Here is a 26,532-nt window from a genome sequence, read left to right on the forward strand (position 1 = left end):
CCATTGTTCCTGATTCACCAAGTAAATAAATACATTGGAAACGGCACGGGTGAAATGTCAACAACGAAAGGCGGAAACGATGGTATTTGCGGCTACTACGCTAGTGGCAGATACTCCATTCTTTTACAAATGGGTTAGTCGGAAACGAACTAAGAATAATCCAACCAAACATAAATATTAGTTTAGTTTTGAAAATCAATCAAACTTCTGAGTAAATGGAGTAGACAGCGTCATGACTCTACAATGTAATAGAAAGCTGTCTCACGTAGTACTCTTTACCACAATGGCGAATTGCAGTAAACAAAGTACTGTCGTGTTTACTATCGATACAAATATCTTGTAAACATTGTAAATATGGATAAGTTTGACTTAGTCCTCGTATTTCTCTGGTGTAGAAATCACTTGACCTTGTTGGCTTGCTGAAGACTTTCATTTTTAGTCGTTGAACAGATTGTATTTTCCCGGCTGTACCAGATTTTATAGGTTAAGGCACTTGACGTTTTAAGATTATCTACCAGAATTCTTGAAAGTTTTCGAAATGGCAGCTCCAGAAGCAAGCCAAGTGAGCTCTCTACCCCTTCCACCGATGCAGTACATTCAGTTGTACTCGGAAGATAATATTCGTCGAAATCGAAATCTACGACCGCCGCCTCCAATTCAGGACAATTATTCTATGTTTGGAAACGCTTTCAATGCCGATGACTTAATTATTCGCCCGCTCGAGTCCCAGGTAAGAGTTGTGATTTTCATTTATTCTGTATTTTTCTATCAGAAGCTGTGGTATTTTCTAAATCTAGCTACCATTCATTACTTTTCATTCATTCTCCCCATCAAGAATCGGTGTTTAATCCTCCTATTTCTTCTTTTAGGGCTTTAAACGGTTGTATCCTCAACACTTTGATCGGCGGAGAGAGTTACGAAAGCTAAATCACTCGCTCCTTGTTAACTTTCTGGATCTGCTGGACCTGCTTGTCATGTGCCCAGACTCTCCTCGGCGTGCTGAAAAAGTTGAAGATCTTAATTTGCTCTTCATTCACATTCATCATTTATTAAATGAATTCCGACCGCATCAGGTAAGAATTGTAGTTAAGCTCATTGGTTGTGCTTAGCTGTCTTCAGTTATTTAAATTATATATTTATTTCATTTCAGGCTAGAGAAACACTAAGAGTTATGATGGAACTTCAAAAACGGCAGAGAATTGAAACTGCAACCCGCTTCCAGAAGCACTTGGACAAGGTATATCTGACGGCTAGTTACTGTGATTGGTTTTCTGCATTCTTAATTTCAAACATGCAGTGTGTACTTCTTACCAACTAAGGTATCTTCTTTTCATTTTCAGGTTCATGAACTACTGCAGCAGGCATTGCACAATCTGCCTGATTCCTCTGAGACTGATTCCAAACTTCTAGTGCCAACTGAAGCTTTTGAGGACATGGATACATCAGATGAAACCAAGAGAGACTCTGAAGCAGTCAATCCTCTTGATAGACTAATGTGTGATATTGTAGATAACTTATAACCAAAGTATCGTAAGTTAAAAAGTTCATTGATGAGCTAATTTTAGACTTGAATCTTTTCTGAAAAGAACATCCCTTGAGATCTTCTTACTTTGGGTCTTGTGGAGCAGTAATGCAACCATCTGTAATTCTTTTGGAATTGAAGTCTTGCCTATCAGAGAGAAAATTGGAAGCTGGCTTGTGTACATATTTTGAGGTTGTATCATAGGGAGGTTCAGGGAACACAATTATTTCCTGTTCAGTAGTTTGTATTTTAATGGCTATTGTTTCTTATCTTATTACTTGTAATTATTATATTTGTTCTCATGATAGCTTTTATTATTTCTATCTACAAAATATGTCTTATCTTTTTTACATAAGGCTGATGGTAATTAACTGACAATGTAAGTGGAGAATTTCAGAATATTAATTATTATTTTCAAATTAATTTTGTCGATTTTACCAAAATTCTTCCATATCTATGTCCCAATAAACTGCCAAGCTGTAGCCAAGGTGCAAACAAAGTGTCAGGCATGATAAGAGATAGATTAAGAACATACATCGATTTGTGAAAGATGCAAAGAACTCCCAAATTCTTTGTGGACCTAAGTTTAGGGGAGCTGGTTTTTCATGAAGCTGTGAACTATCATCAGACTGCTGAAGATTTTCTTGATTGTCTAGTCCGTTGTTGACTCGGTCAGCCAAGTTGTCTGTCTGCATGTGCAATGTAGGCATCAGCTCAATTTCGTGACAAAAATTCTGGAGAATCAATACTTCCACTTCTCAAAACTTCATTTTGTTTTGCTCACAGTACAGTTTTTAAAAATAGCTTACCATTTGTAGTGGAACCATAAATAATATTTTTAGCCATATTTTGCCAGTTACGGATCTCATTAGCCATGTTTGGAAAGAGTACAGCCAACGAGGTGCAACTGGTGGTTTGCTTTTGAGTGGAACCACAATGTTAAGAAGTAGTGTCATAATTGTGGCAGTGGCAGATAATAGCAGCAAACCTGAATAAAATTTTGCTGGGTAGGGGAAAAAATAAATCATGTTACCTTATATACATTTGATTAGATGTTTACAAGGGCTGAGCATAACTTACCCAGGACAGGATCTGGCCCATCATACTCCGGTAGAGATTCAAATAACAAGGTTGATGCCAGTACTGTGCCAAAAATGCCACAGCAACACAATCCAAGCCTTACATAGCTGGTGGGTGGCAGCATAAAGGTCCCAAGCAGTACAAAACTCAAAGCTGGTCGAGATGGGGAATGAAAAGTTTTCAATAATTAACTCTAAACATTAGAAAATATTTCTGAAAAAATAACACGGACCTATTGCTGGGCCTAAAAGACCTGTTACAAGCACAGTCCCTCGAGAGTGGAGGGCAACCCTATAGAGAAAATTTGCTGAATCTTCTTCGTAATACAGTTCTCGGTCACAACTCGTGATCACCCAGTCGTTGCCTGGCACATACATACTTAGCTCATTCTGCAAAAAAAATTGGTTTTCTTTCTGTATGTAAAACTTTGTTGCGAGAGGTATTTCGTCTCATAATTTGCCTTCGATTGCCAACTCAAGCCACTATGCGCCCACCTTCGACAAACCATTGTAGTTTAGCATGATGTTCTTGATGGTGCGGGCGTCGGAGCCGATGAAGGTGGCGCACAAGGCCTGGACGTGCGGCCAGTGGACAAACGAGACGGCGCAGGTGCCGCCGACGTCCGGGGCGCCGCTGCACACAACGAGGCCGTCGGACGAGACCCGACACACCGCGGGCCACAGTTCCTTCTGGGCCTCGCCGTCCTCCCTTATCCACGGGAGACTGTTGCAGCAGGGTATGTGAGCGAGTAACGCAAGAAGGCGAGGTGAAAGCTCCGGGGGAATGCCACACGGCAGACTTACGTGGAGATGACGGCCAGCGCTGGAGTCCATATTTTATCAGAATTGAGCTGAATTTCCTTGATGCCATCGTACGCCAATGGGTCCCACGCGAGAAATTTGTCTTTCCACCTCTGGCAAAATAAAATAAGTGTGGTTGGGTAAACCCGGCGCTGAAGACGTTAGACGTGTCCGTGCAATGAAAACGCGATGCGCTTACCAAGTGCAACAACACTTTCATTTCAAGAGTACGGTGAACCTGGTTAGAAAAACGTTTTCTCTTACTGTACGCACGGGGTGGGCGTCCAGCGCCGTCGGAGCGAATGGGTTTACCAGCCCGCATGCAGCTGTGCGGGAGGGTTGCCTGCGCGGTTGGGGCCGTCAACCCGATTAGCAAACCCGCCCCGCGCCCGCACTTTGCAAAGGGTGTAGACCCATTTGCTCTGGCGGGGCTGGACGCCCACCCTGAACAATCGTATTTCTTAAAACACATAGTATCAAATAAAAAAAAAACTTAAGGAAAGAGGGAGAAGAGGGACCGGGGGATAATTTTGCAGGAAAGGGGGGGGGGGGCACGCACCACAGTAGCACTTCGGACGTACATGTCCATGGAGATGTTCATTGTCCTTTCCGGCTGGATTTTGGTATCGTATCCACAGAGAAGGTCTGTGTGAAGCCTCGCTTTCCCATTCCTCGCCACTGTAGTACCGGACGGGCAATTCGCAGCACCTGTAAAACGACGTCGATTCGAAAGTCCCCGCAGGCCTTATGGGGATCGGGGCGACAGAAAAATTACTATGGTACAAACTTATTGTCGCAGTGGCGAAGAGGAGAATAAGCGCCCATGACTGCATGTTGTGATGGTGGTGTGCTGCGTGGCGGCGGCCTTACAGTAAACGAGTAAACTGAGCCCGACACGATGTTACGCCCCTCAACTGTGGAGATAGGCGCGCGGTACGCCCTATAGTGCTCCCCGGGGAGATGATACCCCCACCCCACCCCCTCTGTTTCCCAGTGGTTGGTGTCTGGACTTCCATCAAGCCCAAAAGTTGAGATATAGAAAAATATTCCCTTCAAACATGTCCATACAGGAATTACACCAAGACCCATGGGTGGTTTCTGGTAGATAGGCACCTACCCCCTCTCTTTCTTGGAACAAGTGAACAGTGAACACGGTAATAAATTTTAAACAGGGAGTTTTCAAGTACTACCTTTATTTGGAACAGAGAGACGAAACCAGTAAACTCAGAATGGAGATCGGGTCGGAGCTCCCTTGATTGAGAAATGTGGCTCTTGTGCTCCGGAGCCACACGCCCGGCAATGCAGTTCAAACTGAACGCGCGGGCTACAAGAAGGCAACACTGCTCCACACTGTCACTTCCGCTCTGTCATAATACATTTTAATCTTTGCACCGAGTAAAATACAATCAATTTTATGAATTATAAAATATTTTTTTATTTTGTGCATTTATTATCGCTTTATCAAATGTCCCCTTAAACTTTGTTCGTTGATGACAAATTATTTTTTTGTTGTAGTAGTGGCTGCCAGTGCGGAACCGGCAAAAATCCGTTCGGCACTTGTCCAGTGAGCTCTTCTCTCCTCAGCAAGCAAAATGGTGAGTTGGTGGCGTGTTCTCCCAGCCCTAAATAATCCAAGAAATTAACATCCATCTCTGTATATCTTGCCGTTAAAATGGTCTCTCCCTATTATCTTAAATTCGAATTTTAAAATTTTGTAATAATTCCGGTGTCTTCCCCTGTGTGTAATTTGCAATCACCATTCCTGGTTGCTGTGTTGTCATACGGCAGTTTCGTTAAGTCAAGTTATAAACTGACGAACTAGTTGTACATTTTCTTCTCGGATTCTTAATGTTTCCATTATTTCCGAGTCAGCAACTGTGGTTGTTTCGCATCCTACCATATCGCTATTTTCAATCAAGTTCGTGTCTTGTAGTGGATTTGTTGTACGAACTCAACATGTGCCCATACACATGACCGGTTCGGATGTCTCGTACCTTAATATTTCTACTTTTGATGCTTTGCATTCTGACGGTTTCCTCTACCTATAAACTAGTGTTTCTTACGAGCCACCCTAAAATCATTGGCATCATCAGCTGTTGGAACTAAGCTTGAAGCGTCCGTGAACCTAACCTATCGGTTTGTGTACTACTTGGCACATCTAACTGTGGAATATTTCCTGTTTCAGAGTACCAACAAAAAGAAGACCAGGAAGTTGAGGGGTCACGTTTCCCACGGTCATGGACGTATCGGTGAGTTTGGATTTCACATTCCACTTCGTTGATGCTAACTCCTAACTTCCCCTATGATGATCTCTTCTTGGTGACATTACACATGATAATCTAATGCATGTATTATCTGAGGGGAATGTCTTTCATATTGTCTCAATGGTGTTATTTCGTCTGGAGAGTGTTGTCAATCTAGTTTGTTTCTTCTAGGTAAACACCGCAAGCACCCTGGAGGTCGTGGTAACGCTGGTGGCGCCCACCACCACAGAATTAACATGGACAAGTACCACCCTGGTTACTTCGGAAAGGTAGATATGTTTTCTTTCTCTCATCTTTGATTATCTGTTGTGTATTCTTCCGAACTCAATGTAATAGAAAATGTGTATTTTGCTTCCAGCTTGGTATGCGCAACTTCCACCTGAGAAGAAATACCAAGTGGTGCCCCACCATCAACCTTGACAAATTATGGTCTCTTGTCAGTGAACAGACCAAGGTCAAGGCCCAGAAGACCACAGAGAAGGCTCCTGTCATCGATGTTGTCCGTGCTGTAAGTCCTTCATGATTCTTAATTTTGGGAAGAGGTAGCTGTGTTACCCCGACTCAAGTGATGATTCAATCCAGTTTAGCGACAGGCGGACTGATTTATTTGATGTTACCTTTATCTGACTGAGTCACTTATGCATGAGATTATGATGATAAAAATATTGTTTAGCGACAGGCGGACTGAACCATTGTTGATGATCAGCTTATCTGAATCAGTGCTACACATATTGGCACATTCCATGCATTTCTCACCCTGTGTTAATTTCGCTCCATGTGATGAAATATACCAGTTTAGCGACAGGCGGACTGAATAATTTGATGATTTGACTTTCTGATTTGGAGCATTTTCAAATTAATTCATTAAGTCATATTTGTCATCACTTCAATTTGTTCTTTTTTCTATTTTCAGGGGTACTACAAGGTCCTTGGTAAGGGCAACCTACCCAAACAGCCCGTAATTGTTAAGGCAAAGTTCTTCTCCAAGTCTGCTGAGGATAAGATCAGGGCGGCCGGGGGTGCATGCATCTTGCAGGCTTAAGTTTTCTAAATATTAAAATAAAAAAAATATTAAATCCACTTTAGTGTCTTTATTTTACCACATCCCATGTGACGTGATCCATGTGCATCTAGATACTATTTGCCCACACTCTCTGGACACTTTCTCATTTTCTGATTGCGTAAAGGGTAGATTGTGGAGCCATTAACAGCTTCCTGCAACTGAAGTACTTGTCACACTTTAAGGAGTAACCTGGTGGAGCAATAGCCACACACAGAAATTTCTAAAACATATGTCTCGTAACAGCAATCATTCACTGCTCAACAATAAAGTTTCGTTCATTCTTTAGAATTCAGTTTACAACAATGCATTAGTTTCATTAGAAGATAGCCTATCACAATGGTAGGGACTATTTTCTTAACGCACAATGTTCAAGTTACTCCTTATAACGAGACGACTGTATTTCTTTGACAGATGGTGTAGGCTGTGACTATGAGATATACATACAAATGGTAGCTCTTGAAGTCCACTGAGTCTTGCATTGCTATATTTTGATCACATTCTAAGAATTTTTGCTCTCAAGGAGTGAGTTTTTCTGACCTTGCCATATGATTAGGATTACTGAAAGAACTTCATTCAAACTGAGCAATGACCAAAATCCTAGTTGGAAGTGTGCTGCATTTTTATAACTGGAGATGTTTTCCTGTATGTACAAATTCGTACTCTATGAAATTTGCAGATATAATCAATGTCCAAAGTAAATTGGTGTGTCTGAGTTTAGAGAATTCCTTCTCTCTTATCCGGAGAGGCCAAGCTTTACATCTCAACCATTGGCTTGTGCTACTGCTGCAATACAGTTGCATTTTCTTGCAGCCTGCAAAGGCTTCACTCAAAGGGGAGAAGGTTTTTTTAAAATAGATAATTAAATTAGTCACTCCAAAGTAATAGAATGCAAGACCTGTACTTTTATTTCATTCACAAATTGTGGTACAACTAAACTGGCGGAGGAGGAGGAATGAGCATCCCACTGGGAGGTGGAGGTGGGACAGGGTTGAACATGGGGGGCGGGGGTGGGACGTTCGGGGGAGGACCAGACGGTCTGGGTGGCGGGGGCAGCATGTGTGCCATGTGGGGCGGCATGTTGGGCATCATTCCTGGAGGTCCTGGCATCGGCTGACCAGGGACTCCTGGCTTCTCTAGCTTGAAAGCAAATTGAAGGAAAAATTGCTTTGTGTCTCTGTTCCAATGAGTCCAGAATTTTTCTTTGTCAACTTCTCTGCTTGGAACCTAGAAACATACAGATACAAGGGGATGAGAAAATTGAAGTGTACCAGAGGTGAAGAGGCTTAAGAAAATTGTAAAATTCACCTTGAAAGAGATGGTTTCATATGGTTCAGCAGCAAATAAGAGATATTGCCATTTCCTGTCTGGTGGCTCAACTTTCTGTTCATATGCTGACATAAAACGGTGTCGAGGTCCTACAGTTTCCGCAATTTCTATTGCCAGATAAATTCAAAGATAAAAAATTGCACATGAGATGGATGATTAAAATAAATAATTAGTGAACAAGAACAATATGCCCTAAATCTAATTTTTTACCTGGATAATCAACTTGGAAAAGAAGAGACTGCTGACCTGATTCAGGATCTCTTTGCTTTGTAACCCTGTAACCGGGGCGCCCAATCTTAACAAACTTTTTGACATCTACTCGAGCTTTCTCAGGGGCAGGCTAGAAAAGATAATAGTAGTTGAGTGAACAATAAATATTAATTTCCATCCAAAGTCTTAAACAGCGAATTAAAAGTACCTGCTGTGGTGCATCCTTAGCTTCTTTAGCAGCTCGACGGGCAAGATTAGCTTGATGCTTTTTACCCTGAGTATGTGCTAAATAACTTCCTTCGTTATTGTGGAGCGTTAGACACAACTTACATTCATAAGAACCTAAAAAGAAAAAGGATTAAAATTAAAGTCCTTTGCTCGACTATCGAAAAGTACTAGGGGTAAAAATAAAAATAAAATTTTAAAAATGCACATACCCAAATGATTTTTCATAAAATAGGGATCCTTCTGGAGATCAATGGTTTCGAGGGCCAACTGTCGAAGCCGTTCCCTCCTGTCCCTGTTTGTTTCCGTCCATGATGCCACCCCTCCTCCACCCGTTTTACCTCCGGCTCGATTTTGAAAGTCCATGATTGGACAGTCAATAAACAACTAGATATTCCTGGAAAAAGAAAGAAAGTGTTTGTAACATATCACTTTCTCTAGGAGCAACAAAAGACAAGGTTTGCATGACACTAGAGGACAATAATGCCTATTAATTTAATGCATAATACATTAATGAAACATAAAGTGAATTGGAATTTAGATTGCTTAGCAAATAATAGAAATAAAGACATAAAGCAACATGAAGTAGTACATTTTTGTAAATACTTTTTATACTTATAAACAAGGAGTACCCTAACCTAAAATTTCACAAGCAAGCAAAATGAGGAGTAATAAAGGAGACAGAAGATCAGCACTTCTTGCCACAGGTTTGCATGTTTTACGCTACGACTCGGTATACTCACTTAAAACTCTTATTTTTGACTACTTCAGCATCATTTTTTCTGTTATTCCGAAGACAAATTCTAAACACCGCTAGTTTACGAAGCCAGTGCCAATAATGTGGAAGAGCGCTCCTCCTATTTGCAGTTGCTGTCAGACCAACATTCTAAACACTAACTTCAGAATTAACGGTTCAGGGTACACATATTCAGTATTTTTATTTTAAGCTAAGTAGAAAAACTGTAATTTATTAAAGATTCTAGCTCAAATCTTTTTCAAAACTACAGAAACATTTTATTTTACATTACATCTACTATTTTCAAAAGTTAATGCCATTGCTAGCTCCTCCCCCTCTTCCCCCCTGCCCCTACCCCTCCCCTACCCTCATACATCTTCTTACGGCGAGCGGCTCCGGCGTTGATCGTGTTTTGACTGTCATCTTTGCGGTGGATTAAGCTTGCACTAGAAGGTTGAATAGATCTAGAACTAAAAACAAAATCAAGATGGTAAGTGCTATTAATAACTAGCGAATTTCTATTTAGTTTGATGGACTTTGTCTCTTAATTTGTACCCTCAACTCTATTGTGAAAGCTAACCTCACTGTGTTGCTTATTTTCGCTTGTCATCATACAAATGTATTTTTTACCTGTGACACATCAACGTATGGTCCAGAAGTGATATTTTTTGTATACATTCGGTTGCTCTCATGCTGTTAAAATTTTCATTTCATCCAGAGTTTCGGTTTTGGTAGCAAGAATGGGCCAAGCACTCTTCGCACCAACACATCCGAAGGGTCTTATGGGGTACCAGATTTAATGACAACCGGGTAAGTCATTTAGCTCGCCATCTCCGTGTGTGTGTTCTATTTGAAGTAACGTACATTACGGTTGCACTTCCTCCATCCATGACAGGTTGGCAGCTCGCAAGGTTCATGTGGTTCCAGCTCACCCTCTTGAAGCAACTGAGAAAAGTGTCAGTATTTTAATATCCAATTAATTTCCTGCGCTAATTTCTTTTGTGAACCTGTCTTTCTCACAACTGTTCCTTCCTTTAGTTCCATGACAACAAGCTACGCATGGAAATGAATATGCTCCGAAATACCCAAGGCCTGCACGCGCCCCTCAAGATGGCAATGGAACTGAAAGCAGCCCAGAAAATTGGCAGACTACCATTCCTGCCCAGCTCTAACCTCATGTCTGATGTTTTGATGGGACGTGATGACCAGATGTCTTTTGAAGACTTCCTGAACCCTGTTGAATTCAGGGAAGAGGCTGGTCAGCCTCATGCTATTGTTGAAAAATCTCTTGGCATCTTGTAATTAAGTTACTTTTCTTATGTATCGTTCATTTGAGTTCTATAAAATATCTCTAAGTTCTTAAGTTAGTGAATCATATTATTTTCTCCTGTTCGCAAAGTGTAGGGTGGAGCTCAATTAGGTCATTCAGCAATCAAACTTTTCATGTGCTCAAATTAAGGTTTTATTCTTTGACAGAATATTACATTTCATACATGCAATAGTTGGCTTTCTGTCCAGCTATAAACTGGAAGCAAAGTTTTACAACATAATACTTTGGAAAGCAGGTCACTGGGTTTTGTGATTATTTTCTTTCAGTTTTTTCCAAGGAATTTTATAATGTTTGAGGAAAATTGAACATCAGAGGATTTAAATACTAGTTTCTATTTGATTTGATTTCTCTACAACTTTTTCTTCTCTGTCAGTATTGTCTGGTTTGCTCATCATTCCAAGAACAATTCCCAGGAAGAGGATAAAACCAACTTGGTGATTGGAAAGGAATTTGTTGGCGCAATCACTAGGATTATTAATATCTAGTTTGTAAACCTGGTGGTAGATATTTTCAATTTAGTTCAAGTGAAGTCTATTGAGTGGTTAAGGCTTGCTGCAATTGTCATTTGTTGAATATGTTCTAGGGGCTTTTCCAGTGCTTTTAATGGCTGATTTCTAACTGGAACACACCTAACAAATAATGATTGCAGCCAGTCCACGTCCCACAACAATCAAATAAACAAGAAAAATGAAATACATGACGGTCAACCCACCTGTGTAGTTAGATGAGTGGCAACTGCAGCAACAGAAGCATAATAAGGCCATCCAATTCCACAGCTCACACCAGACAATACTAGGCCCCCAATCATTGAGGCTCCAAAACCAGTGAGCCAAAGTTTAGTATCATCTCCAAACTTTATAGCTGTTGATTTTATGCCTAGTAGTACATCATCTACTTTATCCTGTAAGGGGAAAAAAAATCAGGGTTATTAAAAATGTTCCTTTTTATTTCAAATGTAGTTAAAAAATTTGAAAGTACCTGGTGTGCATAAATAGTGTCATAGAAAATTGTCCAGCACGTTCCTGCTACATAAAGTGGCAAGCAAACTGACAAATCAACAGATCCGTAGAGCGCTGCCCATCCTAGAAGAGCTCCCCAGTTAAAGGTAAGACCTAAAATGAGCTGGGGCCAATAAGTTACTCTCTTCATCAATGGATATGCAACCACAAGTCCTATAGGTGTATAAAAGTGAAAATTAGATCAAGAGATGATAAAAAAAAGGGGTTTCAAAAAGTACAGTTTTCCATCAATTTTATGTGGAGAATCCTACCTAACGATGAAGCTCCTAGGACAACACAATAAGTGTTAAGCTGAAGAAGAACAAGTAAACCTACACCCAACTGTCCCATGAGGAAAATCACAGCATCAAATGGACTAATTGAACCATTCACAAGTGGTCTGTCCTGAGTACGAGTTACCTAGGGGATCACCATAATACAGAAACCTTTACTGAAAGAGGAAGATAAAGCAAGACAAATTCTGCAGAAATTCTGCATGGTCAAAAAACAAGGGGTGATACAAAAATGGAAATTTAATCCAAGGTACGTACTTTCTTGTCAATATCTCGGTCCCAGAGATCATTAATTGTGCATCCTGCTCCTCGCATCACAAATGCTCCAATGGCAAACAGAGATAACATCTCCAAATTTGGGAAACACCCAGCTGGTGCTCCCATGGCAATACTCCAGCCGCATGGCCAGTACAATAACCATGTACCTAAAAAGTTACCATCAATTAAGAATACTAAAATGTAATTCCTTCTATGGAGTAGTAATTTTAAAACAGCAGTAACATACCTATTGGTCTGTCCATTCGCATAAGCTTGAGATATGGCTGTATGTGAGGAGGACACTTATTTACTAATCGTTCGCTAAATCTTGGTAGTCGGACAGGTACTTTAACAGTATGCAACTGAGATCCGTCATTCTGAAATGCCTCTGGCAAACTGCTCTTAAAGCTACTAGGAGGAACAGTAATAGTTATCTTTTTGACTAACGATTTATTTTTATCTGATAAACTACCAGAACACCGGTATGTCGAAAAAATGGGCTGCTGAGTTCCTAATAATGAGTAGGGGATCACCTTGAAATTATAACCCAACTTCCGATTAAAACTTCCACGACATTTTGTACATAAACATGAGGCAAGATTTTTCAAGACAACAGGATTTTGAGGACTAAAATTTTGGATTTTTTGACGACTACAAGCTGTCATTTCTCTGAAGTTAAACCTCAAAAGTATCGAACGGCAGTACATTGTGATGAGTACCAGACGAGGTTCGTTAAGCAGCCGACGCGAACAATCTTCAATGTCATCACATAAATGATTTTGGACAATTGACGACGTGCTTAATAGATTGTAAACTATCCGTCTATTTAGTATTAAACATCATTAAATCAAATTTCCCTTAAAAACTTAACGTTATGAAACTAATTTAAAGCAGACAAATCATGCAGACAACATTTTCGGGCATGCCTCTCACTTTAAGGCAAGGCGGTTTTTACCGGGCACGCGCTCTGGCGCAGGAAAGGCGAACTACTGACTCGAGGCGGTTCGTGTCGGAAGCAGACGATGGTTCAGACGATGTGGCTCTGACGTTAAAGGTTGATGGTTGAATGTTTACTTTAGTTCCTGTCTCTGCAATATTTGTTCAGGAATGAAACAAAATCAATTCTCTGGACAAACTTGAGCATGTCATATTAATATGCTCCTAGTTTGGAACATGACTTAGGTTCTTACATATGTAGAAATCATGATATGGCTGGCATCATATTTACAACTGACATTTATGTCCTAAACTCCTAAAGAAAGCCCTCCCAGACTTCTATTTCAAAATTTCAAGGTACTGTTTTACTGAACTTATATATCTGTGATATAAGTAAGAGCTGCAGATTTTCCAGACTGCCGTTTTTGTATTGTGCTCTCTATCGCCCTCATAGTACGATTTCGACTTTGAGAAAGTACATGTCGACATGTATCTAGAGATCTCTGCGAATACTCATAGACTCCAAATCACCTACTGTTATAAATATCTAGGTCGCCTTCCTGTTATAAGAACTGCAGTTTATAATATATTCTGTGCAAAAAATCCGTCCTGCATTTGCGGATCTGATCTTTGCATAAATATACCTCTTGTGATTGGATATGAGGAGCAGGTTCCTATAAGTAGTTTAAGTTGGACAATTCAGAAGGCCATGTCCAAAAGTGTTTGAATATGTAAGAGAGGGTTTTGCTATATTAAAAAAAAAAATCAGCTTGTTAAAAGGGTTGCTGTTGATGATTTAGTTTAAGTAACGCAGCTATGTCTGACAAAATTTCTATTTACTGTTCCAGGACAATTTCTATAGTAGATTGGTTTTTACTATGTCTTCAAATACAATAGTTGTTGTTAACAAGGAGCCATATGATGGGGGGAAACAATTAAAATCTGATGGACCTGATAAAAGTGATGATCTTAAGATTTTGTGGTTTGACATAAGCCATCTTAGTTCTGTTAATCAATTCTTCGTTTGCTGTCTTGCTATCTTCATATTTTACTTACTTTATGGTTACCTCCAGGTATGTTCAATGGATTTTCATAGTCTTTAAGACTACTACACCGACTACTGCTAGACTGTTCTACTCAAATTAAGATAATTGCGTCTATATCATTAAAATGTTTCCACTTTAATATTTCAACTTTTGCAGGAACTTTTGTTTACATTAGACAGCCTGAAAACATGTGGATGGTATCTTACCCTCATTCAGTTTGGATATTATTCTATTTTTGGGATTATAGAAATGAAACTGAGAGGCTTGAGGGGAAGGAAGTAAGAGCATTATTTTGCTAGTCTTTGACAAAACTACCCTAAACTTTTCAAATTCACATCAATTTATCTTTTTGGTTTTAAAAATGTATGTCTATTTTGCCTGCAGGATTCCTCTGAAAATTTATTTCATACTTGCATTCCTTACATTAGGAACTATGGGCTTTTCCAATTCATCTCTGCAGTACCTTAACTACCCAACTCAGGTGACGTGTCTTATATTAATTAATTCTTAATCAGGTGGTATTGGAGCAATTGTTCCAAGCTACACTGCCTATTCTTCTCACCATTTATCATGTGATTTAGGTCATCTTTAAATGCTGTAAACTAATTCCCGTGATGATTGGAGGAATTTTAATCCAAAAAAAAGTGTATGGTACACTTGATTTTTTAGCTGCTTTTTGTATGTGCCTTGGACTTACTCTCTTCACATTAGCTGATAGCCAAATATCTCCTGTATTTAGTTCAATGGGTGAGTTATTAGCCAGTGAGTGCTGTCATCAATCATCAGTTGCATATAAAAGCCAGAGAACATAAATTTCGTTCTTTTTGCAGGAGTTTTGATGATATCATGTGCCTTACTGTGTGATGCAGCGATTGGAAACGTCCAGGAAAAATCAATGAAACTTCATAAAGCCAGTAATGCAGAAGTTGTTCTGTACTCTTACAGCATTGGCTTTGTGTACCTTCTTGTGATTCTACTTTTTAGTGGAAACTTGACTCAATCCGTTAGGACGTGCTCACAGGTTTGTTGGTTTATCAACAGATAAGTAATAACTCTTAAATTAAATGACCGTCCATCCGTTAATTAGAATATGTTTTTCATTACAGAATCCTCCATTTACATATGGATTTTGTTTACTATTTGCACTCACTGGGTACCTTGGTATTCAGGTGGTTTTAATACTTGTTAGAACAAGTGGTGCATTGGCTGCAGCAACAGTCACAACATGTCGTAAAGCTATTTCAATTGTGATATCTTTTTTATTTTTTGCCAAACCATTCACATTTCAGTAAGTTTTTTTGCTGAACTAAGCTAGTATCTTAATATGAGAGTAAAAGTATATAATACAACTCTTTTTCAGGTATTTATGGTCCGGACTCCTTGTAGTATTGGGAATTTATTTAAATGTTTGTAGTAAAAACAAAACTTTGAGACAAAACTTGACCAGTGCCCCAAAGAGAATAATTGATTATTTTTCAAATTGTTTTTCATCAAAACAACCATCAAGAACTCTTCTAAGCGTTTAGTTATGGTTACATTCCAAATGACTCATGAATTCGTATTATTTTATTGAAATTGTAGTATAACTCATAAAAATAAAGATTTTTCAAAGAAGTGTAAAAAGACAAATATAATAAATACATGTAGATAGAGCACAATGAATTAGCAAATGGAAAGTTAATCAACTTTTAAGGGTTGCGGCTGCATCTATCAGTACAATATAATTGGCACATTAAGTGCGGCAAATGGATCATTTTTTACAATGATGCAACAAAGGAGAAGGATAACATAACTTTCACGCCACAATCATTTACCAGGAAACGTAATGTGACCTGCAGTGCATGTACTAGAATAGTTTCAAAGCAACAGCCCCAGAAACAGTACTTTTACTCCCGACATTCGAAATTCCCCGCCGCCAGCATCGACGATGAGCTAGGCGCCATTGTTTTGTTTGGTGTTTCCATGGCAACAACTAACTCCTTAATTTGAACCTATGCGTTTAATATACCCTCACTTTCATTATTGCGTTGTTTTATAAAAAAAAAACATAGTATGGCGAATTTACCCCCAATTTTACCAAGCTGTGTTTGTCTTGGACCCATTGGTTCTGGTAAGACACTGTTACTTAAAAAGCTAAAAGGGAATGAGGAAATTGACATAACATCAACATCAGTTCCTACTGTGGGGACCAACATTACTACTCTTCAGTTACCAAATGAGAAGGTTGAACTAGTAAAACTATGACATTAACAAGGTAACTAAAAACTACTGAGGACAGTCAAATCATGTTTATATTGTAGGAAATTGTGGTCCGCGAAGTTGGAGGAACTATGGCTCCTTTGTGGACACAGTACTACCGAAATATTACTAAGATAATTTATGTTGTGGATGCGAGCAACCTTTGTCAAATTGCAGCTGCCGGAGTGCTACTCTACACTGTGCTTGCAGACCCACAGCTAAAAAATGCTAAGGTGCCTCTTGCATGGGTTAGAACGAATTCATCAAGTTAAGTGTTTGTATGTATTTCAAATTTTTGCTTAACATCTTCAGGTGCTACTTGTTCTTAGCAAAATGGATGTCTCATATCGCCAAATGAGAAATGAAGCTTTGCTCATGTTACAATTTGCAAGACTGCAGAGAGAAATATCACAACCTGTAACTGTATTAGAGGCAAGTGCTATCACTGGTGAAGGATTGCCAGCCATTAAAGACTGGCTTGCAGGAATAAAGCCCCCTATAAATGTTAAAAAGTTGGCTAACTAAAGTATACATGTACACAATGCTTTTAAAATAAACTGGGCACTGTAAAGGGTCCAACTAAAAAAAAAAAAATGTTAAGAATATACTAAGTTGGAAAGAGCACATGATTTTATTATTACCATGACCATTTCATTTTGCCTTTCATTCAACATAGAATGTAAAAGGCTCATGTTTCAGCAGTTGTATGTTTATTTTGAAGGCCCAGGTTCTCCTTTCCTTTCCTTTTACGGCTAGACTAGTAAACTAAAACTGTTAATTGAATGCAAGATGAGACACTATTACAGCAGGCACAGCACCAACTTCAAGTATACACTGTACATCCCTAAGATAGTAAAACCAACAACAGAAATATTTTAAAACAACTGCAGAGGGCATAATAAAGAGGGCAAAACAGGGCAAATTGTTCAAAGCCTCACAATAAGGTACAATAAAGAAAGGATCTCAAATAGAGGGGAGAGGGGAGGGGAGAAGTATCAAAATACACTTGAGTGTATTTAAATTAGAAACTATAAAATAGTACACATGATTTCAAAGATTCCTTTCAGCAACCAATTCTTGTGTAGTCTATAATTAAAACTTACAGGGCAAAGACTTTCATATTTACAAATTAATTAAAGTTTAAGGATTCCAGGATTTCATTACAGGTCTCAGAAGCAGAAAGAACTCCAAGAAATCATTCAAAATGTCTACATCACCACAACTAGTGTATCCTTGTTAAATCTTCAACAGTTTTGACCAAGTCTTCCACAGTTGCATCTTGCTTCATTCCAGATCCATTGTCAATCTAGGGGTTAAATACATCTCAAATTAGTTGAGGACGAAGAAAGAGGAAACTTGAAAAGACTGTTAAGAAGCACATAGTAGATCATACCTGAACTCCAGTGACCACCTCCTTCATTTTATCTTGAGTTAAATCAAGGAAACTCTCAACCAAGTCTCCATCAATGAAACCTTCACAAGGTTCAGTTTTAATTTCTGTGTTGAAGCTGCGCCAAAAGTTATGCTCAATTTTACCCACGGATTTAATGACTTGGGAGAGCCTTTCTTCAACTTCGTGGAGAAATTCATAAAAATCAGCAGGAATTTGTGTTACTAAGCCTTTAACAGATAAAATACATATGATAAGTGTTTAGTTGATTGCATATTACATTTTAACAAGACCATTAATCAAATAAAACAAACCTATAGCTCCACTGACTGTGCCAAAAAGCACGCAACCTTGAGTTGGAGTTGACGTTTCACCAACGTGCTGCATGACCAGTGAGCCATGTCTGAAAACATTGACCATGTCTCCCAAGTGAAATTGGCCAACAGCTTGCATTTGCTGTCGCTCTTCATCAGTGGTAGCAGCACTAAGAAGTACATAAGAAAAACAAAACTAGAAAATTACAAACAATGTAATTGTTTATATTTAGGTGTTTGCTGTGGAGCCACAATTTATTACCTGTCTTTCTGGCACACAAATAAGTTTGCAAAGTTTTCTGCACCCAAAAATGTGTCATCATCCAGTATCTCAATTGCGGTCATCCAATTTGGGTTGTAATCTCTTGCAATCTATAAACCAAATAAAATATGCACTTGTCATTTTTGACTTAAAAAAAAAAAGGAACTGTAGGTAAAATTTAGAACAAATTGTAACCAACCTCTTCAAAGCTGCCTTCCATTGTTTTATACTGTAGAAGTGTCATTGATCGCATGAGATCACCTACTAGAAGAAAGTCACCTTTGGTTTTAAGATACAAAGCAATAATATTGTTGAAATGAGTACATTCCAATCTAAGCTCTTTCTCTGTTGTCCATTCAAACAAACGAACCTTGGTTTAGGGTATGAAAACAGTATTAGTAAAAAGGTTTTCTGGGTATAGTACTCGAATTTTCAAATTTAAAGGGTTGATACTCACAGTGCTATTGATGCTTGTAAGTAACTTCCCATTAAACTCAACTAATGAAAAGCAAGCTCCTTTTATATCTTTCTCATGAACCTGAGTCAACTTGTTGTCTTGGTACTGGAATATAAGAATCCTACCAAACTTTGGTTCACTTTCTTCTGGATTTATATAGGCTGTTCCAACAATATAGTAAGTTGTTGGATCATCTCCCAACTTGCAGGACAGTAAAGAAAGTGCATATTCTGTTTGCATAAACTGGTGAGCATGAAGGACTGTAAAAAAAGAGCCTCTTAATACAAAATCTAATAGTAAAATATGTCAAGTGACATTCAGTGTCACCCTGTGAAACATTAAAGGAATCAGATGTAACATACCCTCAAACGTATGTTGATCAATAATCAAAAGATTGTGTATCTCAACTTCTTGACCATGGTCTGTTGATAAGTTAACAGCACCAACTGAAGCAGTTTTAAAAAGCGATGAGCTAACAGAAGTGCTCTGAGTTTGAGTGGAAGCACTTGGCCGAGCTGGCTGCACTCCACCACTGTCTTGAACATCCATCCTCATTGAAATCACACCAAAAGTCTATTGGAAAATATGAAACAGTTTAGTGAATAATGCATATGGATAAAGTCAATAAATACAAAGTTAACTGAAGTATTACTTGTGAGCTTTCTTGATATGCTATTCTCCGGGGAGATTCACCCAAAGGCACAGATCGAATATGAAGTTTCTGAATTTCATCAATAGTTCCGATGGTAACTGTGCTGTCTGTTGCCAGAGCCAAGCTGTTAAAAAAAGCAATTTCAAGATGAAAATAAGAATGAATAATGAATAACTGAAGCCCACTAAATATCTGATCACAGAAAAAAAATAATCATATAATTACCTGTCTGGGTAGGATTCAGCATTGAGAGAGCACATATGATTCACCTCCTTAAGATTAACATTAGAAAAAACCAATTTATGATTGGAAGAATAAATTACAGTTGGTCTATCAGAGCAAGCAAAAACATTTGTTGTAGAGAGTGAGCGGAAGGTTCGAAGCACAGTTGGTTGGGTACCAAGAGTCACCTGAAAACAGGGCAAAAAGAAAGTAGATGTATCATTAGCAATGTGATCATCATTATCATCAGTTATGCATCAATATAGGCATCCTTGAAAAGTAAACCAACCTTCTTTTTCTCAGTCAATATCCCAGTCTTACTAAGAGAAAAGTAGAACATAGCGCCATCACCCAACGCACACAGCAAATAGTTGCTGCCCTCAAAGCACGTCATGAGAATTGATCTTGGTATGATTTCTAGAGAAATTGATTAAGACGGAAAAAAGTCTTTTGATTATGTAAGAGGAAATTTTACTTCAAAAAATATTTGTTTTAATGAGGTTTTGCTCACCTCCACCTAGACTTTCACGGTTAACTTCCTCTAAATTTGGCAAACGGAGAATGCGAGCTGTAATGTCAGTCCACAAACCCACTGCCACTAATTGTGCCGATGTTGCACCTTCCTGCAGTGGAGTTATATCCAAACAAGCCACTTCATGCTCTAATGTAACATGCCTAGACCAATTGAGAAGTCATTTTGTATAGTACATTTAAAGAAAACAGCACAGTGAATTTCAATCAATTCAACATACCCTTTTTGAACTAGTTCTCCTTCAAGTATTTCAAGGTAGTACAAGTCACTTCCGGTTGCACAAATAACTTGAGATGGATTGCATGCCACAACACTAATACTCTTTTCTGAAGGCTGCTTCCACTCGCTGACAAGCTGTTTGGTTGACATGGAAAGCAAACGTGCTGAAGATGGTGTCACCTGGATTATTTGGTCATGATCAACATTTCCACAGTAAAATGATTGCTGATCAGACAAGAATCCGGGAATTTCAGTTTCTTCCACTTCTTCTCCAGTTAAAGTTAAAACCCTACAAATAGTTACAAAAATATTCAATATAATTTTGAAAATAAAATGTTGATTAATAGGGAAAAAGTAAATGAACCATTTTTTTACCGAGTTTGCCCCACAAACGACAAAATTAGGGTATTGTCAAAGCGGCTGTTGGAGTTTGTTCTTAATGCCCACATGCCTTTAATTCCGGGTAAATCAATAGATGCATGTTCTTGGATGCCAATTCCATTTCTGATGATTCTCAAAGATCCCTCCTTGAATGAGCCTACAGATAGAGCAATACATATTTCAGAACTAAAATTATTGAAAACCAAAGTTTTAATTTTAAGCTGTCATTACCGTACCTGAACAAGTAACAAGCTGACCTTGACCTTGCCTTTCCAGGTCAACAACAACCATATCAACAATGGGTGCTAGGTTTGTGAATGTTTCCATCACACTAACATAAGAACCATTTTCATCCGGAGTTTTGTTAAGTTTAATAAGTTGAGAATCCCCAATACGAGATCCAATAAAAAGCACCCCATTATCCAGGTATGTGATTGCCTCGGGAATACTGATTTCACCTAGAAGCTCAACCTTGGGGTCTTTTACAGTAAAAGTTCCATCCATTTTCTCTTCTTTTTCAAGTAGCAGCATAAACAGTCTTCCAGCCATATCACCCAGTAAGTATCTGGATCCATTAGAATCCACTTGAGCATAACAAACAATTGTACTTTGCTGTAAATTAATGATAAAATAACAGGTGACTCAGGCGGGTAACAAGAGGAAGAAAGAGCAGTGAACGGATAACTAGTTTTAGTCACCTTGATGATTGGAGGTGCAACAGCAACGGAAGTATTACCATTGTGATAGAGAATTAATTCTTGCCCTATAATTATAGCACCACCCAGAGGCTCAGGAACTGGAATAACCATGGCTGCTTCTGTTTCAACATTGTCTTGCTTCCATGGAATCTAGAAAAAAAAAATGACAAAGATATTAAATTGCAAATATTTTAAATGCTATACAAGAAGAAGTAGACCTCTTCACTTCTTCATTGAGAGCGTAATTTTTTAAATTACCTTTACAAATTCCTTATCCCTTAATGAAATTTCATGGGTTTTAATATGTCTACCATGAAGATCTTGGTGAATTAGAATGATAGTGGGGTTTTGGCAGCCATGAAGAAAAGCCAAATCTTGTACACTTAGCTCTTCCATTCTAATTGAAGATGCTTTCAATTCACTATTATCCCGGTCTAGAGGAATAATCTTCAACAGACCATCATAGAGTCTCAGACCAATAACACGGGCTTCTGGGTCAATGACTGCTATGATTCCAGTTTCTGAGGGCTTGCCGATGCGGTCAGCTACATTACCATGAGCTTTTGTTATAATTTCTAGGTTTTCAATGTCTCCATGACACTCCAGAATCATTGCATTGTATCGTTTAGTGACAATGAATAGTAAATCTTTTTTTTCATGCTGAAAAGGAACCAGATAGAGCATTTGTACAAATTTCTGAAGAAGAATACATTATATTAAACTAGTATATGAGACTTACAGGTGGTCTGAAAAATTTCATTACAGCCACTTTTCCATAGAGACCAACTTCTTTCAAAGGCCGCAAGCCTTCTGGTGTCACAAGATATATTTCTAATCTTGTGTTTTTAGCAAGAATCAGATTTAAGTCATCAGGTGATGTAAAGTTTCCTAGAGAAGGGGAAGAACAAAAATGAAAATCAAATAGCAGCAAATGCGCACCAAGTGTGTAGGAGCAAAACAGTAAAAGACATCAAGTTTAGAGTAAGTTCATAGCATGATAGCATAATAAATATGGATGATATTATCACACAACATGAGCCTCTATTCCTCGTAGGACAGGCCAACTCATAAGTCACTCTTTTCACAAAAAATAAAAAGAAGATAATGTAGGTTTCTGGGTGGGGTTAGAAAACGCCGGTAGAAAAAAATCAAGAAAGATCCCTCAGGAATAGAACTAAGAGCATTGACACAATCAGTATGTTCATTCTCTGAGAGTAGAAGAAGGATTTATAAATCAATTTTCTTCAATATTAATTCGACAGTATTCCGAACCCAGCAGAATGCGCGAGGAAAATCGGTACTTACCGGTCACACATGCAGTGACTGCTGTTGGCTTGTGTGCCGTAACGACATAGTGGTGGGCCATTCTTCGGCTGGTATTTTTACAAGATCATCTAAACAATATTTGACGAATTACAATGGGCTTTAAAGCCGTTGAAAGCCTTAACAAAGTGAGTACTTTAGAAGAACGGTAGCGCCGCCAGTGACTGCGAAAATCATGCGCTGCCTTGTGTTGTGGAAGTGGAAAACAAACAATTTTACTGAACTCATCCGACAGATGGCAGCACCTGCCTTCTTTACAACCAAACAAACAAACTCAAACTCTCCCGTGGGTACAACTGTGCAACACATCATTCAACCAACATTCAACCATTCAAGAACATGCATTCAACATTTTCTTATTTTGGGGGACCAGATGTTTAAAAAGAACACATTTAGCGGATTTTGAGTGAATATCTTTTTTAAAAATAAACTTGTAAGTGAAGGCATCTCTCAAAGAGACGTTTGAAGTATTTTAAATATTGTTGACCTTTGTGTTTGTGGTGTGCTTCACCAGCAGACGACAACACCGTACCGTCGTAATGTCGCAGTCAGCTGTAAGAAGGTAATTTTATGAAGATTTAATCATTAAATTAACTTATTGACTGTCCGAAAACATTCACCAAAAAATATTGCAATTTCTTTTCTATATTACACCAAGTGTCTTCTTTAACTACCGTATCATCTTACAGGTTTTTATCGTCATCGACGGCTACTTTCTTGATGTTTGGAGGTTATTTAGCCCTTCTGCATTATGGATGGCAAAAGTTGCAATATAGTCCTGTAGTCAATGGTGGTGAACAGCCTTCTACGTTGACCTTAGATAAATTCAAGAAGGTGAATTAATATTACTGTTAACAATTTCAACAATTTTTTTTTGGTCCTACGTTATGCCATTTCTTCGATTGTTTAATGAAATGTTTTATCTTTCTAGGTGTTTGTTGGAGAAACCAAAAACAAAGATGATAAGTAGAATGTTGAATTGCGATTGGAGATAACTTTTGTAGTTTTAGTTGAGGTAATGTTTATTTGTTTAGATCTTGATGAAGTTTTTATCCTGTTACAACTATAGCTTTTAATTAATATATTGTTCTATATCTGCAGGTTATCTTAAGTATGGAGTTCATTCTCGTCTCTAGCTCTAAATTGAAACCAGCCCTTGATGATTTGTGCAAACTATTTGCTACATCAGTAGGACCTAAAGGATGTCTATGTCTATTAATGTCACCAGTTGATTCATTGGTTCTAACTTCTTCATCCAGTAGGATTGTTCCCAACATTTCATTTGATAATCCCATTCTCCAGTTCATTCAACAATGTATTGGATCCCAGAATAAAAAGTTAGTGTTTGTAATTTGCTTGTTGTTATGTGTGAATGTCTATTATGTTTGTTGGCCTTAGATTTAATAATAAAACTTATTACTTCGGCTATAGGTACTATAATGGTGGATTCTACTGTGGGATACTACTCACAAAGCTTTTATCACGCATCCTTGAGAGTTCCCTTCCCCAGCCTACAGTAAACTCTATTCTCAAGGAATTTGCTACCTTTATGCAGAATGAAATTCTTCATTCTGCACTTCGCATAGAAGTAAATTTGGATTCTGTACATCCATTTATGTTAGTGGCCCAGTCTATTTTATTATCAAAGTGTGGTCTACATAGGGAAGAAAACTCAGATTCTTTGATTCATTCCCAAAAGCAAGCATCTCTATTAGTGCAGGCCTTTCTACAGTCAGAGGCATCTCCTGGAAAAGTGGTAAGCTGCCCATCTAAACATGATGTAGGTAGTGTAACTTATTCCCATAGATTTAAAAGTATTTTCCATTTTTTTACAGTTTATTAATGTACTGGAAAATAGTGACAAACAATGTATTTTTAATGGTATTCTGTATAAGTGCACAGAAGAAGAATATGTTGTGCTTAACGGTAAGGTGTGGCATAATGTTTCAATTCTGCTATTTTCGGTCATGCTTACAGACCAGATTGATTGCAAGGAAATTGTAAGTTAATTTGACATTGCATACAAATATGTTACAAAGTTCATATTTCCGAAAAAATAATATAGGTACTTTTTGTTTACTTACCTGACAGGATGTGCCAAATGTTGTTCTTGCTAATAAAGGCAAAGTCCAGTTTGAACTTGCTCAAATGTTCATTGAAAAAGCTATTTCTATGGGAATAGATGTAATAGCATGTCAGAAAGTTGTTCATCCGAAGCTCTTACTTCAACTGAGACGTAAAGGTATTCTGGTTGTACAACGACTTGGTAAGCGCATGGCGGAAGCTCTCGAGAAGACATCTGGTAAATTAATGAAAATAAATTACATAGCCTTATGAAGATATTTCAAGTTTTATTAAACGGTTTGGACATAATTTTCTTGATTACTTTCAGGAGCCATTCCAATTTCGAGTCTGGAGATACCACTCCTTGAGTGTCTACCTCAGCTCAAGGGTTGTCTGGCAAGCGTACAACATTTGGAAGAGTTCAACAACAATGATGTTCGATTGGAAGGATGTTTTGACTGTAATATTTGCTCCCTTCAGCTTACCACAAGAGCAATAGGGGCTGGTGCTGATTTGAAGGTTTGCTAGTTCTTAATGCAAGGTTTACACCTATCTTGAAATATTTTTATAAATCTTATAAGCCTTATTTTTTTATAGGTTGTTGCTCATCAGGTCTTAATAGCACTGGGTCAAGTCTTCCAGGATGTAGCAGTGTGTCCTGGTGCTGGCTGTTCTGAAATTTACCTTTGCACAGCACTATGGGAAAGGGTATGCTTTGTTTCTTACACTCATTTGAGCATTTTAACTAAATATTCCCTGTTTTTTTTTTTGGTGATTCTTATTTTATACTTTTCCAGATCCAATCTGAAAGAGAAGCTCTCTGCAAGAAACTGGTGTGTTCGTCAGCTCAACTAATGTCTGTTATGGTATGGCTTCAGGAGGGACTTCTTCAGGCTGCAGGATTAAACTGCGGAAGTGGAAAATTAGCTGTTGATTCTATCTATCACCATGCCTGGAAGGGGTCAGATTCAAACAGTACTGTTGTTGACACTTCCTCTTGTAACTGTGGACTTGTTACCTCCCAGCAAGTAAAACATTTTGATGGATCCTGGACTCTTGTTACCTTAGACAATATGAAACACTGGGCTGGCATGCATGATATTACCGTCCAGACCCCCTCAATGGTACCCCCTCTGCTAGGGAATAATTCAATAGTTGATGTATGTACCATCAAAACAAGTGCCATTGGTCTGGCTCTGGATAGTTGTATTGCTATAGCAAACATTGGTGCAGTAATAGTTAAGAAATCTTAAAAATGATTCACTTGAAAAATAATGGTGGTTGATTTTAAAAGTTTCATGAGTTATGAACAATTGCCCATTTGTAGTTTTATGTGTGGCTTTTTTAAATCTAATCCAAGTATGTGTTGATTTACTTGATGTGTAAATAGGAATCTGAGAGGGCAGGTAAAAATATAAAGGTTTTTTTTTTTTTTTAAATAAAGCAACAATAAATTGTGTGCAGGTTGCAGAATGATCTGCTGTTTCTTGCCTTGTTGAGGTACAAAAGAAGTACGACAGTTTACACAAACACTTGAATCAGTGCCTAAATCACTGAATGTATCAAAACAGTAAATAGGTTGCAAATATAATATAACTGCTCTTTGATAGTTTGAAATGTTTCTCATGATTGTGTACCTGTGTCAATTTCTTCCTCACTTGTGTTAAAGAACTTATTAATTATTTTTCTACAT

The 26,532-nt window shown here is 38.3% G+C and overlaps 10 protein-coding genes across 17 annotated transcripts; 6 read left to right on the top strand and 4 right to left on the bottom strand.

Annotated features, from left to right (window-relative positions):
• Positions 1-251: 251 nt before the first annotated feature.
• On the top strand, positions 252-1,945 carry LOC113203534 (mediator of RNA polymerase II transcription subunit 7). Its single transcript, XM_026418283.2, has 4 exons — positions 252-730; positions 870-1,073; positions 1,151-1,237; positions 1,341-1,945. The coding sequence occupies exons 1-4, from the start codon at positions 539-541 to the stop codon at positions 1,518-1,520; spliced, it is 663 nt and encodes a 220-aa protein (XP_026274068.1). The 5' UTR covers positions 252-538; the 3' UTR covers positions 1,521-1,945.
• A 6-nt stretch (positions 1,946-1,951) lies between these two features.
• On the bottom strand, positions 1,952-4,385 carry LOC113203533 (acetylcholine receptor subunit alpha-L1). 2 transcript variants are annotated; one of them, XM_026418279.2, is made up of 9 exons: positions 4,190-4,385; positions 3,962-4,110; positions 3,602-3,640; positions 3,406-3,515; positions 3,097-3,325; positions 2,835-2,991; positions 2,603-2,755; positions 2,332-2,525; positions 1,952-2,256 (listed from the first exon to the last, which is right to left on the bottom strand). In XM_026418279.2, exons 1-9 carry the CDS (start codon positions 4,233-4,235, stop codon positions 1,957-1,959), a joined length of 1,377 nt encoding a protein of 458 aa, XP_026274064.1. In that variant the 5' UTR covers positions 4,236-4,385; the 3' UTR covers positions 1,952-1,956. The 2 variants fall into 2 exon arrangements, with proteins under 2 accessions (XP_026274064.1, XP_026274067.1); XM_026418282.2 differs by having other exon boundaries at positions 1,952-2,211; positions 4,190-4,381.
• Positions 4,386-4,911: 526 nt separating this feature from the next.
• LOC113203542 (60S ribosomal protein L27a) lies at positions 4,912-6,746 on the top strand. Of its 2 annotated transcripts, none has more exons than XM_026418294.2 (5): positions 4,912-4,997; positions 5,588-5,651; positions 5,838-5,935; positions 6,025-6,174; positions 6,580-6,746. In XM_026418294.2, the coding sequence occupies exons 1-5, from the start codon at positions 4,995-4,997 to the stop codon at positions 6,706-6,708; spliced, it is 444 nt and encodes a 147-aa protein (XP_026274079.1). In that variant the 5' UTR covers positions 4,912-4,994; the 3' UTR covers positions 6,709-6,746. The 2 variants fall into 2 exon arrangements, with proteins under 2 accessions (XP_026274079.1, XP_026274081.1); XM_026418296.2 differs by having other exon boundaries at positions 4,988-5,077.
• An 862-nt stretch (positions 6,747-7,608) lies between these two features.
• LOC113203504 (splicing factor 3A subunit 2) lies at positions 7,609-9,393 on the bottom strand. Its single transcript, XM_026418238.2, has 6 exons — positions 9,234-9,393; positions 8,703-8,887; positions 8,474-8,607; positions 8,266-8,395; positions 8,035-8,162; positions 7,609-7,953 (listed from the first exon to the last, which is right to left on the bottom strand). The coding sequence occupies exons 2-6, from the start codon at positions 8,854-8,856 to the stop codon at positions 7,660-7,662; spliced, it is 840 nt and encodes a 279-aa protein (XP_026274023.1). The 5' UTR covers positions 8,857-8,887; positions 9,234-9,393; the 3' UTR covers positions 7,609-7,659.
• A 167-nt stretch (positions 9,394-9,560) lies between these two features.
• Positions 9,561-10,589, top strand: LOC113203506 (proteasome maturation protein). The gene is made up of 4 exons (XM_026418240.2): positions 9,561-9,716; positions 9,945-10,036; positions 10,122-10,182; positions 10,265-10,589. Exons 1-4 carry the CDS (start codon positions 9,714-9,716, stop codon positions 10,526-10,528), a joined length of 420 nt encoding a protein of 139 aa, XP_026274025.1. The 5' UTR covers positions 9,561-9,713; the 3' UTR covers positions 10,529-10,589.
• A 75-nt stretch (positions 10,590-10,664) lies between these two features.
• On the bottom strand, positions 10,665-13,043 carry LOC113203500 (4-hydroxybenzoate polyprenyltransferase, mitochondrial). 2 transcript variants are annotated; one of them, XM_026418229.2, is made up of 6 exons: positions 12,353-13,043; positions 12,106-12,272; positions 11,827-11,974; positions 11,535-11,728; positions 11,269-11,457; positions 10,665-11,050 (listed from the first exon to the last, which is right to left on the bottom strand). In XM_026418229.2, the coding sequence occupies exons 1-6, from the start codon at positions 12,810-12,812 to the stop codon at positions 10,874-10,876; spliced, it is 1,335 nt and encodes a 444-aa protein (XP_026274014.1). In that variant the 5' UTR covers positions 12,813-13,043; the 3' UTR covers positions 10,665-10,873. The 2 variants fall into 2 exon arrangements, with proteins under 2 accessions (XP_026274014.1, XP_026274015.1); XM_026418230.2 differs by having other exon boundaries at positions 11,048-11,185.
• Positions 13,044-13,075: 32 nt separating this feature from the next.
• LOC113203502 (adenosine 3'-phospho 5'-phosphosulfate transporter 2) lies at positions 13,076-15,613 on the top strand. 3 transcript variants are annotated; one of them, XM_026418231.2, is made up of 8 exons: positions 13,076-13,159; positions 13,890-14,114; positions 14,244-14,365; positions 14,472-14,568; positions 14,669-14,834; positions 14,918-15,108; positions 15,194-15,375; positions 15,448-15,613. In XM_026418231.2, the coding sequence occupies exons 2-8, from the start codon at positions 13,920-13,922 to the stop codon at positions 15,611-15,613; spliced, it is 1,119 nt and encodes a 372-aa protein (XP_026274016.2). In that variant the 5' UTR covers positions 13,076-13,159; positions 13,890-13,919. The 3 variants fall into 3 exon arrangements, with proteins under 3 accessions (XP_026274016.2, XP_026274017.1, XP_026274018.1); XM_026418232.2 differs by having other exon boundaries at positions 13,123-13,398; XM_026418233.2 differs by lacking the exon at positions 13,076-13,159 and adding an exon at positions 13,631-13,772.
• Positions 15,614-16,125: 512 nt separating this feature from the next.
• On the top strand, positions 16,126-16,882 carry LOC113203505 (ADP-ribosylation factor-like protein 16). Its single transcript, XM_026418239.2, has 3 exons — positions 16,126-16,310; positions 16,388-16,558; positions 16,638-16,882. Exons 1-3 carry the CDS (start codon positions 16,140-16,142, stop codon positions 16,848-16,850), a joined length of 555 nt encoding a protein of 184 aa, XP_026274024.1. The 5' UTR covers positions 16,126-16,139; the 3' UTR covers positions 16,851-16,882.
• A 51-nt stretch (positions 16,883-16,933) lies between these two features.
• LOC113203498 (DNA damage-binding protein 1) lies at positions 16,934-22,989 on the bottom strand. Its single transcript, XM_026418224.2, has 18 exons — positions 22,758-22,989; positions 22,192-22,340; positions 21,711-22,112; positions 21,453-21,602; positions 20,991-21,366; positions 20,749-20,911; positions 20,375-20,662; positions 20,134-20,297; positions 19,912-20,039; positions 19,626-19,810; positions 19,401-19,524; positions 19,111-19,321; positions 18,749-19,008; positions 18,491-18,661; positions 18,292-18,401; positions 18,030-18,199; positions 17,719-17,945; positions 16,934-17,631 (listed from the first exon to the last, which is right to left on the bottom strand). The coding sequence occupies exons 1-18, from the start codon at positions 22,816-22,818 to the stop codon at positions 17,548-17,550; spliced, it is 3,423 nt and encodes a 1,140-aa protein (XP_026274009.1). The 5' UTR covers positions 22,819-22,989; the 3' UTR covers positions 16,934-17,547.
• Positions 22,990-23,049: 60 nt separating this feature from the next.
• On the top strand, positions 23,050-26,456 carry LOC113203499 (molecular chaperone MKKS). Of its 3 annotated transcripts, none has more exons than XM_026418225.2 (11): positions 23,050-23,208; positions 23,290-23,337; positions 23,465-23,609; positions 23,707-23,790; positions 23,877-24,112; positions 24,207-24,531; positions 24,611-24,775; positions 24,867-25,077; positions 25,168-25,358; positions 25,437-25,547; positions 25,637-26,456. In XM_026418225.2, exons 5-11 carry the CDS (start codon positions 23,889-23,891, stop codon positions 26,090-26,092), a joined length of 1,683 nt encoding a protein of 560 aa, XP_026274010.1. In that variant the 5' UTR covers positions 23,050-23,208; positions 23,290-23,337; positions 23,465-23,609; positions 23,707-23,790; positions 23,877-23,888; the 3' UTR covers positions 26,093-26,456. The 3 variants fall into 3 exon arrangements, with proteins under 3 accessions (XP_026274010.1, XP_026274011.1, XP_026274012.1); XM_026418227.2 differs by having other exon boundaries at positions 23,052-23,208; positions 23,293-23,337; XM_026418226.2 differs by having other exon boundaries at positions 23,051-23,337.
• Positions 26,457-26,532: the final 76 nt, after the last annotated feature.

Source organism: Frankliniella occidentalis, unplaced genomic scaffold (genome assembly GCF_000697945.3).
Source record: "Frankliniella occidentalis isolate FOCC.00 unplaced genomic scaffold, Focc_3.1 Scaffold41, whole genome shotgun sequence".
Lineage (NCBI taxonomy): Eukaryota > Metazoa > Arthropoda > Insecta > Thysanoptera > Thripidae > Frankliniella > Frankliniella occidentalis.

What these genes read in the sequence shown, in the direction of transcription:
- LOC113203534 (XM_026418283.2), top strand. Translation starts at nt 539, where the DNA reads ATGGCAGCTCCAGAAGCAAGCCAAGTGAGCTCTCTACCCCTTCCACCG. An exon ending in ATGAATTCCGACCGCATCAG is followed by an intron (nt 1,074 to 1,150) that starts GTAAGAATTGTA and finishes ATTTCATTTCAG; the next exon opens with GCTAGAGAAACACTAAGAGT. An exon ending in TCCAGAAGCACTTGGACAAG is followed by an intron (nt 1,238 to 1,340) that starts GTATATCTGACG and finishes TTTCATTTTCAG; the next exon opens with GTTCATGAACTACTGCAGCA.
- LOC113203533 (XM_026418279.2), bottom strand. Translation starts at nt 4,235, where the DNA reads ATGCAGTCATGGGCGCTTATTCTCCTCTTCGCCACTGCGACAATAA. An exon ending in ACTACAATGGTTTGTCGAAG is followed by an intron (nt 2,992 to 3,096) that starts GTGGGCGCATAG and finishes TTTTTTTTGCAG; the next exon opens with AATGAGCTAAGTATGTATGT. An exon ending in TTATGGTTCCACTACAAATG is followed by an intron (nt 2,257 to 2,331) that starts GTAAGCTATTTT and finishes TTGATTCTCCAG; the next exon opens with AATTTTTGTCACGAAATTGA.
- LOC113203542 (XM_026418294.2), top strand. An exon ending in ACCCTGGTTACTTCGGAAAG is followed by an intron (nt 5,936 to 6,024) that starts GTAGATATGTTT and finishes TTTTGCTTCCAG; the next exon opens with CTTGGTATGCGCAACTTCCA. An exon ending in TCATCGATGTTGTCCGTGCT is followed by an intron (nt 6,175 to 6,579) that starts GTAAGTCCTTCA and finishes TTCTATTTTCAG; the next exon opens with GGGTACTACAAGGTCCTTGG.
- LOC113203504 (XM_026418238.2), bottom strand. Translation starts at nt 8,856, where the DNA reads ATGGACTTTCAAAATCGAGCCGGAGGTAAAACGGGTGGAGGAGGGGTG. An exon ending in TTTCCAAGTTGATTATCCAG is followed by an intron (nt 8,163 to 8,265) that starts GTAAAAAATTAG and finishes ATCTGGCAATAG; the next exon opens with AAATTGCGGAAACTGTAGGA. An exon ending in ATGAAACCATCTCTTTCAAG is followed by an intron (nt 7,954 to 8,034) that starts GTGAATTTTACA and finishes GTATGTTTCTAG; the next exon opens with GTTCCAAGCAGAGAAGTTGA.
- LOC113203506 (XM_026418240.2), top strand. An exon ending in CCAGATTTAATGACAACCGG is followed by an intron (nt 10,037 to 10,121) that starts GTAAGTCATTTA and finishes CATCCATGACAG; the next exon opens with GTTGGCAGCTCGCAAGGTTC. An exon ending in TTGAAGCAACTGAGAAAAGT is followed by an intron (nt 10,183 to 10,264) that starts GTCAGTATTTTA and finishes TCCTTCCTTTAG; the next exon opens with TTCCATGACAACAAGCTACG.
- LOC113203500 (XM_026418229.2), bottom strand. Translation starts at nt 12,812, where the DNA reads ATGTACTGCCGTTCGATACTTTTGAGGTTTAACTTCAGAGAAATGACA. An exon ending in ACCGAGATATTGACAAGAAA is followed by an intron (nt 11,975 to 12,105) that starts GTACGTACCTTG and finishes GTGATCCCCTAG; the next exon opens with GTAACTCGTACTCAGGACAG. An exon ending in CCTAGGAGCTTCATCGTTAG is followed by an intron (nt 11,729 to 11,826) that starts GTAGGATTCTCC and finishes ATACACCTATAG; the next exon opens with GACTTGTGGTTGCATATCCA.
- LOC113203502 (XM_026418231.2), top strand. Translation starts at nt 13,920, where the DNA reads ATGTCTTCAAATACAATAGTTGTTGTTAACAAGGAGCCATATGATGGG. An exon ending in ACCTTAACTACCCAACTCAG is followed by an intron (nt 14,569 to 14,668) that starts GTGACGTGTCTT and finishes CATGTGATTTAG; the next exon opens with GTCATCTTTAAATGCTGTAA. An exon ending in GCCAAACCATTCACATTTCA is followed by an intron (nt 15,376 to 15,447) that starts GTAAGTTTTTTT and finishes ACTCTTTTTCAG; the next exon opens with GTATTTATGGTCCGGACTCC.
- LOC113203505 (XM_026418239.2), top strand. Translation starts at nt 16,140, where the DNA reads ATGGCGAATTTACCCCCAATTTTACCAAGCTGTGTTTGTCTTGGACCC. An exon ending in TTCAGTTACCAAATGAGAAG is followed by an intron (nt 16,311 to 16,387) that starts GTTGAACTAGTA and finishes TTTATATTGTAG; the next exon opens with GAAATTGTGGTCCGCGAAGT. An exon ending in CACAGCTAAAAAATGCTAAG is followed by an intron (nt 16,559 to 16,637) that starts GTGCCTCTTGCA and finishes TAACATCTTCAG; the next exon opens with GTGCTACTTGTTCTTAGCAA.
- LOC113203498 (XM_026418224.2), bottom strand. Translation starts at nt 22,818, where the DNA reads ATGGCCCACCACTATGTCGTTACGGCACACAAGCCAACAGCAGTCACT. An exon ending in TCAGCTTGTTACTTGTTCAG is followed by an intron (nt 20,912 to 20,990) that starts GTACGGTAATGA and finishes CTCTATCTGTAG; the next exon opens with GCTCATTCAAGGAGGGATCT. An exon ending in TGGAAGGCAGCTTTGAAGAG is followed by an intron (nt 18,402 to 18,490) that starts GTTGGTTACAAT and finishes TTTGGTTTATAG; the next exon opens with ATTGCAAGAGATTACAACCC.
- LOC113203499 (XM_026418225.2), top strand. Translation starts at nt 23,889, where the DNA reads ATGGAGTTCATTCTCGTCTCTAGCTCTAAATTGAAACCAGCCCTTGAT. An exon ending in ATTGGATCCCAGAATAAAAA is followed by an intron (nt 24,113 to 24,206) that starts GTTAGTGTTTGT and finishes CTTCGGCTATAG; the next exon opens with GTACTATAATGGTGGATTCT. An exon ending in AGCTCTCGAGAAGACATCTG is followed by an intron (nt 25,078 to 25,167) that starts GTAAATTAATGA and finishes GATTACTTTCAG; the next exon opens with GAGCCATTCCAATTTCGAGT.